Below are 15,019 nucleotides of genomic sequence, written 5' to 3'. Positions count from 1 at the left end.
GCATTAGGATCACTCGTCGCCACGACGGATACACGGACGATGAGCGATGCGGGCTGTACACACACCAGATTCTCCCCTGAGATCTGCCCTGAGCTGATTATCAGGCGAGAAAAGTTTGACATGTGTACGTAGCTTTACAGGAAGTTAAGGTTAAACCCAGAACGTTGAGTTGCCATCAGAATAGGGGTTGAAGAGAAACCCTCCAGCAGGGACACATTTTCCTGTGACAACCAAGAGGTAGTGTGACAGTACATTAAACCCTCCCTATTTATTTAAAAAAGTAAAAAGGGTTTTGGGTTTAGATATACTTTAAAAAAGAATGCTCATTTAAACTCTGTATCAGATTTTTAGGCTGCATTGCACTGGGAATTGATGTAATTGTTTTAAGGGATATCCATGAACATTAAAAAACATACTTTTTAAGTAATACATCATGTGCTAAGCATTAGGTTTGTTGGAAAAAACAACCTCATTCTATTTGTTTAATTGCTTTAATTTTACAACTGCAGACTCATTATTCTTGTATACTAAATTAAGTCAATGGCAGTCCCCAGATTTACATGCTGATTCAGATCATTGTTCTAGCAGCTACAAGTAACCAGATAGGATTTACACGCGTATTCCTGCTACATATAAAGGTATGCTATGCTACAGCTTGAAGAGGAGCATGAATGTCTGAAAGTGTTGCTGTGAAACTTTTTTATTAATCCCAAACAACCTGACTGCTTTGTAGTATGTGTGGGAGATGGAGCCTTTTTTCAATTTTTTTACATGAAAAAAAACCTTTTCCACATATTTTTTTTCTATCATGCATTATATATTATATCTGATGGGTCTGCTGCAGCATGATATTTATGGTTTATGGTAATACCAGTTAATTACAAACTATACAAATAAACAATTTGTGTGTTGTGTGTGAGGAGGAGTGGAGGTTGTAACGGAGTTTGTAATCGGGGATATCATTCCAGAGCTGGGTGTTAAGGCGGCTGGGAGCATAGTGTTCATTTTGGCACAGGTCCCAGGGGGTAGTGTGGGCCTTGCAGGACCAGCAACCAGAAAGGGTAAGGGCAGTGTTTATGGGTTAGAAAGGGATTTTTAATTTGCTATTATTGTCATTGTTATTTAAGGTTATTTCATGTTAATAAATCGTTATTTAAGTTATCTAAATTGTTATTTATGCTATTATTGTTGTTAAATGTTACATTTGAAAAATGTTTTTGTTAATAAAAGGCCTGCTGACATTTTTTTTTTTAACCAAAAAAGTGTTCTGTTATGGTATTGGATGGGGGGGCTTTTTATGGGTTGAATTCGGAAGTCTGTTAGTCTCTGGCATCCTGTACTCAAGAGTAATATTTCAAGTGTGTGTATAGCTAAAGCCTTTTATTTTTCATTTTTAATTATTTGTTGTCCCTTTGCCATTAGGGATATGCCCCTTTACAGGAAATCTCCTAAAATGAAAGGCATCTACCTTAGACAATTGTTTCTAGAACAACTTTATGAATATATTAACATTTATGACTTTTATAAATGTTTTTAATAAAATTACTATTTTGTTGACCGGCAAACATACTTTACTCCAAAAACGTGAGCAGAGAAATACATTTGCTCCCTTCAGTTTGCAAGCAGAGAAAATACTACATGCTAGAAAGCCTGGGTCCAGGAATTAGAATATTTGTGAGGATATTGCCAGCCTTCACTGAATGCAAGTAGTGATTGGCTAAAATAAAAAACAGGTACAGAATGCTATTGTTCCTCTTGTTAATTAGGTCCAGTCTAATAATCTCTGTTCCTTACTCCTCCTTCTTTCTTTTCACATTAATGGCCTTACCTTCCAAGGTCAAAGGAGCAAACTACAATTTATGGAGGCCTTTGGAAATATTCATGGAAGCTTGCCCTAAGGCTGATATCCTCTTTGCACACATGGCTGTCCTAAAGGTATAGGTATAAATAAATAGGACTCCGTGTTCCTCCAGGCACAACAGCTAGATATGATAATGACAATTTAGCAGGGAGCTGGACCAATGTTTTTTTTGTTTTTTTTTACCTCTCTACTTTTGAGCCACTTTTTAGAAATAAAAATATGTCCGCAAATGACACACCTCTGCTATACTCCCAGTTTGAAGACAGTAAAAAAAATGAATATGCATAAGCTGATTAGTTAAACTAACAAGTGTTTTTTTTAATAACAAATGGAATAATTTGGAGGCTGGATAGATAATTTAGAGCAAAACATATATATATGTTCACCAAAAATGTGGGATAACTGAAACTAAACTGATAATTATATATAGCAGATTTTCCTATGGTAACCTCCATTATCCCGCATTTATATGTTTACAATTTTATTGTTCAAATAATCCAAGCTACCACATATTGTACTTAATGTAGGTTTAGGACTTGAATTTGATACTGTTTTTTGTTGTCATGGGCAGAAGGAGCTTTTTCTTCAATGGGGGGAAAAAATGCCAGTCGCAGGCTATGCCACCTGACCTTGCACCTTTGCAGTGTGAGATCAGGTGACCGACACAAAACGAAGGAAGAAAGAAGAAGGCATCTGCAGAAGTAAAGGTGGTTGTTTTTTTGGTTTTGTTTATTTTTTTTTAGTTTAGTTCCACTTTATTGACTTTCAGTATCAAACAAACAAAGGCAGCATTGTCACAGGTAAAAAAAAAAAAAAAAACACAAAGCAATAATTAAATCCTAAACTCTCTGCCACTTATTACACATTTTAAGTGTCCCGCATCAACATGTTGGACCACGAAAAACCTCCTAAACCACATTGGGGTACATCTGTAAAACCCTAAGGTTTATCCAGAGGTTGTTAGGGTTGCTTCCTTAAACAATAGACATTTTGTACCCTTCATCCTTTGTGTCCCTTTAAGCAACACCAATGATTTTTTTAGCTGTCTATATTATAACAGGAATACTTTCCATTGACCGCCAAGCTAATGTTCTATGAGCTGTGGATTTACTAAATATAGTAGGGTTTCATGAAGACCTGAAAGATATTTTAAGAGTTACAAAGTCCAGAAACACTGCTCTAGGTTTTTTCCAAAAACAAATACAAACAATTGTTTTGGGTAAATGAAGTCTATAGTGATCATAAACCCTAAATTTGCTGCCAGTGTCTCGGTCATTAATATAACCAGTGACATTTTCAGCCTGTGAAATAGAAAACAACACCTTTCATTACCTGGTAGGTAAAGTGCTCTTAGAGGGGAGGGGGAGCCCGACAGAGCGGCACCCTGCTGCGCGCTCTCCCCCTTCCCTTGCATTAGGATCGCTCGTCGGCCATCGTCCGTGGAACCGCCAGGACGGTCGTTCGGCTGTTAGATGACGGGCACTATACACACCAGATTCTCCTTCCATATCGGCCCTGGGCTGATTATCGGGCAAGAAACATTGGACGTGTGTACATAGCTTAAGACGGACAGACCATAAATGCAGCCCACTGATATTTAAGGCCAGTGTTTCTAATTGTTGCTAATTGTCAAGTTGAGCTCAATAGAAAGTTCAAAAGAGGCAGCAATGAGGCTAAATAATAAAACCAAAGGATACAAATCTTTTAAAACTCCAGCCAGGAAACTTGAAAACCAATAATAAACAAGACAATTCCTTTGTTTCTTATCACTAGAATGATCATTGTGTTGATTGTTCCCCTACCAACAAAAAAATTGTTGTGTGGCATTTGATATGACATTGTTATCACATGTAAGGCTAAGTGTAATAAGCAATGGGCCTCCTATTCTCTCTATTCTGAGATACATGACTATTCCTATTGCACGCCCTCCAAGGAAACCAGATAACACTGTTTGTCAAAGCTTTACACAACAAAACAGCCCTGATTCTTCTCATTGGTAAAACGATTTCATAAACCACTTGGTAAACACCATCCTATGCTTGGACAATGGAGGTATTATACTCTGGAATGTGAGTGCAATATTGTGCATCAATGTGGAAGACCTAATATACCCTGAGACCCAATCATTATCTACTATAGGACAATAGATCCTTGTGCAGTCATTCATCTAACCCTAGAGTCTGATCACCACTTGTAGTGTCACAAAAAGCTTGTTTTTCTCTGCTAATTCAATGATAGCGTAGGGACCCCATAGATGAGGAAGTGTCAGTAACTTGAATCTAGAAGATTCTTTTACATATATTGTAGTTATTTCATTGAAGATTGATGTATCTGGGAATTGTCCTAGCCTGACAATTGGCTGATTTCTCCTGTTGCCTAGAGGATTTCTCTGTACATGACTGAAGCAGTGACCAATCACAAGTGAGGTACGTTTATCCCATTGGCTGGGATTGGCACCCATTGGAGTGGGTCTTTACCAAGGGATAAATATCCGGAGATCTGCAGAGAGGGGGAGTTCATCCTTGGTTTTGTAACCAGAGGTGCCCGTGTAGCCCAGTATAACCAGAGCCTAGCCAGCAGGGGGGCCTAGGTTCCTCTGGAATAGGGATTAGCCACTCACATGGAGAAGGAAGCCCAACTGATTATTCTTTAAAGGACAGAATCATGGGGCTGTTTGACTCCAGGACTGTCAGAAGTTGGGCTACCCTAGGAGGCTAGAAGCCACGGGCGGGCATTTGGTCAAGCTATCCATGAGGGCAAACTAAAGTTTAGTGTGGTTTTCAGAGGAGCGAAGCATAATTAGGGAGAACCTGGCAGTGATTTACATTCAGATAATTACCCTTCTAGATCATGAGTTGTGTATGGATAGTAAATCTTACACTCCAACCATATCTCCCTTTCTTCTTCACCATCCCTAGACTACACAGACTGCCTCAGTATGTGTGTTTGTAAATCAACAAAAGAGAAAGAACCTGCAGAAATTTAGCTTTTCCTATGGGTGTGTCATAATAAATGTTATCACACAGTACATTTATTTAGAATAGAAAACCCAATGCACACATATAATAGCTGGCAAAGCAGCATTCTGTGTATTTTTGTTTTTCTTGTACTGAGGTGCTCTGCCAGGCCATTCAAAAATTTACTACCATAACACAGCACCTTAATGCACAAAAAAATATGAGTGTGAGCAAAGTGCAAATTTGCTCCACATGACTACTGTTTGCTCAGTTTTAATTGACTGACTCTGGCATAACACAGGGTTTTTTCCTGGACAGAGAGGCCTAAATTTGGCTTATAGACCATTGCATTAAACGTCTATATTACTACAAAGCTAAGTGAACGGCTCAGATTCACTCCATATTCACATCCATTACTATTCTTTTTAGATTTAGTCTTTTAGGTTTAAATAATTAACACCTTTAATATACCAGTAGAGAAGTGTGGGAGTCTACAGACCAAGCAAATGGAGGGTCAGAGGTTAATAGGAGCTGGTTGGCAACCTGACCTCACACGCAGTCTTCCAGCTTCTGAGTGTGCAAGGTAAAGTGGCTTCTTGCTAGGCTGCTACTTTGAAATTTCAGGTGAAACTTAACATTTAACATTTCAACTAAAGTGTCAGGCTTTCATATGTAAAGGTCAATAAAATAAGATTCTAAATACATGTACTGAACTTGTGATTATTTTTTTATCTAGGCAATGACTCCCAATAGACTTACATAGTCCTGTAGTCCTAGTGTCTATAAAGTGAAATCTGTGCTACTAATGCCCATCCACATAAAAAGGTGTCTCTCGGTACCTAGCAACTCTGGCTACCAAGAACAATTTTGTCCCCTAACTGTGGTACAATACAAGGTACATTTAAAAGAATGCCTCATATACTCACTGGAAGAATCCATTGTCCATGTCATTCAATTGAACTCTTTTGGAAGTAGGAATTATAAAATCATGACAATATTTATTATTATTGGGATCAACCAAACTTCCAAAATTGACCAATTTCTGGGGTACACCAGGAGGATTTGTTAAAACATGCTTTGCGTGACACAGGCTTGAGCTCCTCTACAGTTGTTGTTAGCACCAAAGGTGTGTGTAACATAAGCTATGCGGAAAACTCTTTTGCTGTCAGTGTCACGTTTAATGTCAATGTCATCCTTTTCTCATGTCAAAAGTAGTATATGTTAGCAGGTGTTAACGTGACGCTGTGCAGTCTTATCATTGGGACTTCTCTGTAAGCTGGTATAGCCTTACTTCTTCGAGTAGGTCATTGTTACCTAGATTTTAATTGTTAATGTTCCACCACCACAACCTTTGCCATGTATGTCATGTGTCATATGATTGTATTGCTCAGTAAATTTATGTGCGCCATCTATCTTATACTGCCAGATTTATAGGTTAGCTGGACTTGATAATGCTACATTTACATGATTTGATTCTCTATTGTGAATCTCTATGTAAAACTTATCTTAAGAGGTAAAAAGCAATTTACCAAAGGTTTATCACTACAGTGTCCAGCCATACTTTAAATTTTTTTTAGGTGGAGTAGCTGCTAAAGAAAAAATCAGTACCACTTATGGGTCACCTTTGCTGTATTTCCATCCAAATTTATTTTTGAAATAGAAGAAACCTGTAACTTTTGTTTTTTTTATTCCCTCTTACCTTTGCCAGATCATTAGCATGTACTAATTTCCTTTTTGTATAACCTCTGCCAGACCAATATTTTATTCATGCTGCAAATGCCTGTATTGTATTCCCAGAAAAGTAAAAGACACGAACAAAGGAACAAGATACCAAAGGAAAGACTATACCACTCCTTTAACTTCTTTTTAATTAGCTAAGTTGTTTCTATTTCTAAGAAGAAGAATAATTAAATATTCAAGTCCATTGCCTTTTCTTTGGCCCGGCCCTGAGTATATTCTTAGACAAGATCCATTTCACTCTTTAAAATCTTCTTATGTGACAGCAAGATAAAGCATATTAGTTTTTAAAATGACGCGTAGAAGCACTTGCAAGGCAAAAGGAACTTTGTCAGTTTTTCTTTTAAAGGTTCTTAACTTAAAGGTTAATATCTTAAACAAAGAATGTTTGCAAGCTTAAAAAAGTTGTTAGTTCCAAGGGTGTTGGGTGATTTGTTTGCCATTTCTTGGTTAATGTAGCATGATAGAATGGTGCTTAACTTCTAAGAACGATTAAAACAAGCTTTCTTGTTTTACTTTGTTGTCTACAGTAAAAAGCTTTAAAGACTACAGAAGGAATATTTTGATGGATACAACATTTCTACCTTCTTTGTTTAATGAAAGGTGCAGCAGTTGTTGCTTCACAACCTTTTTGTTTTACAAGGTGGCTATAAGTATGAGCAGATCACAGCCAAAAGCCCTCATCTGAATTACAAGTTAAAGAGCATGTTGGTGGTGATTAGGCAAGTGAATGGAATGGCCAGAAGGGCAGGGGAAAATGCTGACTAAAAATCTATTTTCATCTATTTTTGTCCTATGGTGATGATGCTCATTGTGACTGGCCATCATTCATCAACCCTGAAAAAAAGCTGTTCCTGGCTATGGATATTAAAGCATTTACATATTCCTAACAAAAAGTAAATGAGCTTAAAAAATATATATTTAGTGATCTTTGTAGCCACAGGCACCGATGAACAATTCATCCTCAAAGTTTACAGCTGAAGCACTCCAGTCCCTCTCCTTGCAGCTCAGCTTCCTCTGCTTCCTTCTCCCAGCAGTGACTCAGTAGCTTAGCTTTCACTGCTCTCTCTCTCTCAAAGCAGCTCAGATCACCATATTTGCTTTTTGAGGAATTGCTCAGCAGCTCAGCTCTTCTTGTGCCCCATTCTCTATTTAGTCTTGGCATGCCAGCTTCACAGCCTAAAACCTCCCAGCAGTGACTTAGAAGCTTAGATCAACCTGCTTTCCATACCCAGCAATGACTCACCAATTCCATCTAGTCCCAACAGTGATTCAGAAGCTCAGCTCATTCTGCTCTCCCCTACCAGAAGTGAGTAAGAAACTCAGATCTGTCTGCTCCCCTTCCAATCAGTGATTCACCAGCCTTCTGATCTCTGGCATAAACTCTGGACAGGAGCTATGGCAGGAGGATCTAAGCTGCTGAGAGATTCACCTCTCTGTGCTTGCTGTGGACTTTGGGGATGAATTGCTCCACAGTGCCTTAAGCTCAAGTGGTCAGTGAGGGTTCTATTTTTAAAGCTCAGTTATAAAAAATATCTAAATAATTGACAGAACATGGATCTCTTTATAGCTAGGAACAGATGGACATGCTTGTAGCCTTACACTGTGACTTTATCTGAGAAATTAGAGCTCCCAAATATATGACACATAGAAAGGCCAAGGAAAAAAATGAGTTTATTTATAGAGAAAAGTTGCATGTACAGCAACCACTTAATTAAAATGACAAAAACAAATACACAGTATTGCCATTGACAACACTGACACTTTTCCATTTTTTATGTGCTTCTTTTCTTGTGTTTAGCATAGACAATAAGTATACTTTATATAAAGTATTATATACTTTAATTAAGCACATTAAAATGTCTAATTATTCTTTAAATCAGTAGTATACTGTTGAATGAACAAAGCAACAAAAACAAAAAATAGAACCTAGTACAAAAACATATGACGCACATCTGTATCAACAAATGAAATAATATTTCCATTATGGACCTACTGATTCAGCAGAACTAAACCCCATGTACAAAAATTGCAAGGAGGTTTTGTTTCTCTCTTGCTTTTGTTATTATATATAATTTCTGGGGACACCAAAGAATCTACTCTGGAAATAAAAACATGAAACAAAGCACAAAAAAAGTTTTGTTGCTTTGACCAATGTTGGTTTTAAAACAACCAATATTATAGATAAAAAGTATTCATTATAACTCTGAAAGTTGTCACTTAATGACACTTAAATTATACATTTTGTGCACAGGATGGCAAGTTATTTACAAGTATGGAAAAAATTTGAGGTCTTCAGGGGGTCAGATTTTCAGAGTCTATAAAGTTCTAATGTGGACTGAAAAGGGAGCATTGGGAGACTTTTGAATAGGATGGGTGAAAGTGGACAAACCTGCTTTGTTTCTGTGAATGGAGAAGTTTGATGATTCAAAGCCTTAGAATTTGAGACTGCAGGTTTAAGAAAGTCTGAATCCAGTTTAGGGATGAACCCTGGAAGTTTAAAAATGGGGCAAATTCATTTAGAGAAACACAAAGAATGCTGTAAGTAAGAAGGAAAGAAGGACAGAGTACAGTTTCATTAAATAGAGTCTGAAATACACTAGAACTTTTATTGTATTATTAGAATGGCATCCTGTGCAGCAGTTGTATTTCATTTCATGCGAATTATTTTTACACTGTGAATCTGAATTAAGCTTCTGAACAGCATCACAGGTAGATGTAGCTGTAGCAGGGGAAGAGGGACAGTGTGTGTGACGTACACCTGTCTACATCGTTAAAGTTCATGAACACAATGCTACTGTGTTGAGTCTAAAAATGCACTGAAAATTACCTTAATTTACGGATATTATGCTGTTGTTTGATACTGCCTTGTGTTACTATGTTCAACTATGTTTTCCATTACATGGTCATGATCTGTGTATGTCTCTTGCCCTGCGTTAGACAGCAAGAAGCCTATTTTGGATGGGAATAAGATTACCTGCTTATGTGTTTTCATGTAGGTGTCCAACTGGAATTCCCAAAATGCCAAATTACTTTTATTGTTGGAATTTACTGGGTTTTGGAATTTGTTGGGTTTTAATACTAGAATTGATTGCTACTATACAGCAATAACTATATTTAAAACAAAAAATCTGGAAGGTAGAGTGTGATTCTCCGTATGACTTTCAAGGCTTGACTTTAACAAAAGTTAACGTAAGTTTCCCTTCAAGTGTAAATAGTCAGGCATAACATACAATACAACTCCAAACTACTTATTGCTCATACAATTATCCTTACTCCTATTTTTTGCAAGATAATTTCATCTTATGTAAAAAACAAAATTTCCCTATTTCACGGTACATTAGTGATGGTAGCAGCCATTTTGCATAATTAGGTCATATACTGTTTACGAGAGCTGTACAAGTGAGAAAAAAAGCATTTTTGCTTAATGTCAGTTGATATGTCAGGACAAGTCCTCCCGTGTTTTTTTATTCAGCATATAAAAAATATACCTCTTAGGGTTCTCTTTACATGAAAGAATTAAAAGGAGCCAAATCCAGAACACAATTATGAGGCAAGGGAAAGGGAGAGTAAGTTAGTTTAATTATTTTAGAGAATTGCTTTTAAAAAATGATTTGTTCTGTGAAGAAATATTGATCTATAATATCTATTAGAGTGAATTTTTTACTTAAATTACATCTTAATGTTCAACCCTAGCTAAATATTTTATTCTTTTTATTTTGGGTAGAGTAGAGCTATAATTTTGCTTATGTTTTTTTGCAGGGTGTCCCCATTGGGGAGAGTTTTTCTTTACAAAAAATATTATTTAATTCTCTTGTTTTACTGTGCTAAAGCCTAGAATTCAATATCTAATTTAATATTTAGAAAAAGGTAGTATAATAGAAAATCCCCATTGTAGTGTAAAAATGGCATACAAAGCATTCTATATATGTGCGAGGTAACTACAAAACTTACATAATATTTATTTACATGTAGATTACGGTGTGGGTTTACTGTTTTTTTTGTGTGTCAATACTACATTCATTTTCTGTGCTTTTATCTTGGTTTTTATTCTAGCCCATATTTTAGTTTCTATTGCTGCTACTACTTACGTGGCATTTCAATAAACATATACCATCATGTTATGTCAAATATTTAAAGTTTCTACATCCTTTTAAAAAAAAATAACGTGCAGAGATCATGGTAAGCCTTGTATGACCTTTATGAATTTGTCAGCAATAATGGGTGGAGAATGGCCAGAACTACTGTTAAAATCAATATACAATATGCAATGATTCATAAGAATCAAAAAGCACCCTATATAATTCTAAATCAGTCTTTTCCAACCAGGGCAACAAGGACCCCAGTGTTCGCTCACTGGTGGCTTGGGATTCCTGAAATGCTTCCTGACAGACCTTGAACTTGCTGGTACCTTCATAGTTTCAGGGCCCATGCCACTTAATAAAGACAATGGCATAGGACCAGTGATTGTATCAGCTGTCTGTAAGGATGGCATTTTCCCACTCATCACCAATGTACAGAGGGTTCTTCCCATTGACGACCAATGAAGGGATGGCATTTATTCTGCTGGCCCATAATGAAAGGGGCAATCTCTCCTCTCATAAACAATGGGAGAATCATTTGTGGTATTTTATTTATTTTATATCTAGAACCTACTGACGTTTCCTACACAATATAAGCTATAGGTGAAAATGTTAGCAGGGGTTTCTGAGACCTTAAAACATTTCAAGGGTTCATCTGGATTAAAAAGATAAAGAAGCCTAATATATATTTTTATTATTAATATACTAATAAATCATATTATAAAAACTATATAACCTGTTATAATATTTCTCTTCCAGTAGGTAAGAATACACTAGTTTTTATGTTTTTATTTTCTCCTGTGAAGTGGTAGAATCCACGTATTTTTATTTTTGCTTGGGCTTGAATTCATGCTTTTTGAAGTAAAGGATATCCATTAAACTAAAACACATATATATTTTAATGTGTATATTGTCAATGACTATGTTAAAAATGGATTTGACTAGTTCACATATAAGCATACATTCATATAAGGTTGGAGATCACATTTTCTGCTTTAATAAAGGACATACTTTACGTAAAATATAAAATGGATTCGGTAAAACAAAACATAACTTTGCATGCTATACATATTTTCACATTTGCATCCAATATACAAAAAACGGATACATTAAGACTTGTTCAAACTATGAAATGGTTGTGATGGACAGATGAGTACTGAGTCTAAAAGGCCTTCAGGAACAAATATTATATATTTACAAGCATATCCCCTGTACAAATAACACCACTAACTGAACAAACAGCCGCCTTGTTGGAGTGTGATATCACCTGTCATCAGGTGTTTGGAAACTATTGTACAAGTTCCTTGTAACAGCGGGTGCTGCTGAAAGATACAGAATAGAATGTACCAGCTGAAACTAGGTGCATGCATGAATACTCAGTAATTCCCAGAGGTCTGACATAGTAATTAAACCATAATGCATCCTGAATGGGGAATAATACATTAATGTCACAATAAATATTCCAGAATGATCAGTTTACTTGCAGATTGTTGGCTTACATTTTTTATGCTTGCCAAGGTTACTTTTAGACATTATATTCTATTGTCCAGTGCTTGAAAATAAAACATACACAACAAAACACAATCTTGAAACACTTCATACTGTCAGTAGGCTAATTGGACTTATTTCTTACAATGCAATGCTTATATACAGTAAATCATAATGAATTGGTTCAGAGTGGTGCAGCATAAAGTGTATGGGTTAAACATGGAAGAGTTTATTTTTAAAGCACCAGTTTATAATCTAATCTGCTATAAACATCTCCAGTCCAAATACTTAAAGTTGAAGTTGATGGGGACAGCCTTTGTTTAATATTCTGCATACATTTTCCAGCATAAAAAGGCATATACTATCCTCACTTCTGATGTTGTTTTTTACTTTCCCTTTATTTTAAGGTATCTCCAACAGATAAACAGCAGCAATTGGATTCAAAACTTTAAAAGCATTTGTACATTATTATAAGTGCATTTTACATTCGCTATACTGTGGCAAAATTTGGGGTACTGTTCTTCTTGCAAAATAATTTATATCTAAGCTACTTGTATCAATATTACTTACCCTTGACTATGATGGCTGTCTTCATATTCAGTACTCTCTTCTCCAATATCAGGCAGGGTAAAGAGCATGGACTTGGTGTTCCAACCGGAAACAGAAGACTCTGGAATATGTCTTGGAGATCGACTGGAGTAGTTAGATTGGGTTGTGGTTATTACTGGATTGCTATTTGTGGGAGCTGGACGTACCAGAATAGTAGTCTGTGGTACTGGAGATGAGGTGGCAGGTTGAGGCCCTGTCCATTGTTCTTCTTGGACTTGCTGAAGTGGTGCCACACTGGTACCAGTTGGGTTTAAAGCCTGGGGCTTTGTTGAATGCGATGGGCTACTTGGTGCCGAAATCCCATTTGTTTGGGGACTTTGAGTAGTGGATTTTCCAGAGGGAACTCGAGAAAGGGAAGAAGCCGATGTACTAAGGATATGCAAAGGAGAAGGCGGTGCAGAAAGTAAAAGGAAAGGCGTTTTTGAAGCCAAAGAAGAGGCAGTAAATCCTGAAGAATGTACAGGGCTGGAACCTTGGGAAAAAGGATTATTGCTTGGCCCAGAAGTTAAAGGAGACACTGATGATTTAAAAAACTTAGCAAAGACAGTTCCCAAATCCAATACTGCTACCTTCATGTCTTTGCTGCTAGCAGAACAAATATAACAATCTGTATTTCAGATACAGATAAGTAAAATAAGAGAAATGGTAACAAAGTTCTGCAAAGTCCTGTTCATCCCCACCAGCAATACGTTACAGTCATAGATGGAATAAAAAGTTATTATCTGAAAGTAAATACTGTTACAAGAAACCTAAATCCTTGCAATTGCAACAAAGCAATATATTGAATCTTTCCGTTCTGATATCTTTCGCTCCAGCTATTCAAACGTCTACAAAGCAAAATCCACAGATGTACAGCTCCACTTACTACAAAGCTTGTACTGTAAGAACATTGCATATGCGGAATCCCAAGGGAAAGGAGAAAGCTGCCTGTTTATGTCTTGATTCAGTGGCTTGGAGCAGCTGACATAAGAGTGGAAGGGGAGGGTGGTTGCTAAGATAAACAAAAAAGGGAGAGACTTGTAATTGGGCCCTTTCAGCTCAGAGGCTTGGAAGCTTTCACCCTGAGAGACAAGGAAGAAAACAGATTAGTCACAGTATTGTACTCACAGAGCCAACCAAAGTGCTGACAAAGACAGAAGTAATGTACAGGCTTACTGTAATAATGAAATAGTAAAGATAATTTATTTTATGCAAATATAAATTAACTGCATTTACTCTTATTTTACTGATCTGAAAGCTGATTGGTAGGATGATGGAGCAATGCACCCTGGTGCACATTGTCATTTCCTAATGTGTTAGGAATACACTATGCACATAGGGGCAGACATGAACAGATTTATACTGAATAATACTGGACCACCGGCAAAGCAACTAACATTAAGTGATGACTGGAATGTGGTTCTGAAAGTTAGCATAGAATACAATTCTAAATTTAACTGCACTATATGATTTAATAAGCCTACAAACAACTTTTACTAAATTGTTTTTACATAAAAATCCAATTTCTGCAGTGATGACCTAGAACACAAAATAAACCAGATTAATATACTTTATTAATATAATTTAATTATTTAAAAATTATGTGGAATAAAAAAGTATACCTTTCATGTTAGTTTGCTAATTGTGCAGACTCAGCACAAATATGTAGCATAGAATTCTCTATTGCTATACTTTGTTCAAAGTATTAAAGCAAAAATTAAAGTATTAAAGTATCCTCATGACAGCCAATCAACTACTATTTTAAGACATGCCATTAACAGTTTTCATATTTCTATGATACTCTGGATCGGCTATTCTCAACCAGAGTTCCACGGAACCACAGTGTTCCTTCAGAGGTTGCCAGAGGTTTATTCTGGGGGCAGAACTATGAGCAAGCTGAATGACTCCAATGATGTTTATAGCAATTATAAATTTCAACTGCCTACCTTTTAAAGGGCCTTTTTGCAACTGACCCCCAAAATATTGGTTTTAGTAGGGGTTCCCCAAGACTTGAAAATTATTTTAAGGGTTCCTTAAGGGTAAAAGGGTTGACAAAGTCTGCTTCTGCTCCAAAAACATTGTATATAATGAAATAAACTAAAAACAAATCAAAAAGTGTGACTAATCTGCAATGCACCAGTTTCAACAACAATTTTTTAGGCTCTGACTTGGTATGGATAGCATAGCCCAGGTCTGATGGGTGACAACTGTAATGGCCTTTCCAGCACCATGGGGTAGAAGTATTTTTACCATATTACTGCCGGTGTAAAGCCAGTAAGATTTATTTGTTATGGGGTACAGGTTGT

The 15,019-nt window shown here is 36.5% G+C and overlaps 1 protein-coding gene across 1 annotated transcript in view; it reads right to left on the bottom strand.

The window, feature by feature from the left end:
• The window catches only part of FAM149A (family with sequence similarity 149 member A), a 46,403-nt gene extending 32,706 nt beyond the window's left edge, over positions 1 to 13,697 (bottom strand). Inside the window, exon 1 of the mRNA XM_072406151.1 lies at positions 12,696 to 13,697. Coding sequence (XP_072262252.1) covers positions 12,696 to 13,309 — 614 coding nt within the window. The 5' untranslated portion in view covers positions 13,310 to 13,697. The remainder of the gene's footprint in view (positions 1 to 12,695) is intronic.
• Positions 13,698 to 15,019: the final 1,322 nt, after the last annotated feature.

The sequence above is a fragment of the Pyxicephalus adspersus genome, chromosome 3, assembly GCF_032062135.1.
Source record: "Pyxicephalus adspersus chromosome 3, UCB_Pads_2.0, whole genome shotgun sequence".
NCBI lineage: Eukaryota > Metazoa > Chordata > Amphibia > Anura > Pyxicephalidae > Pyxicephalus > Pyxicephalus adspersus.
The sequence above is the reverse complement of the archived record's forward strand: the minus strand, read 5'-3'. Positions and strand labels throughout refer to the sequence as shown.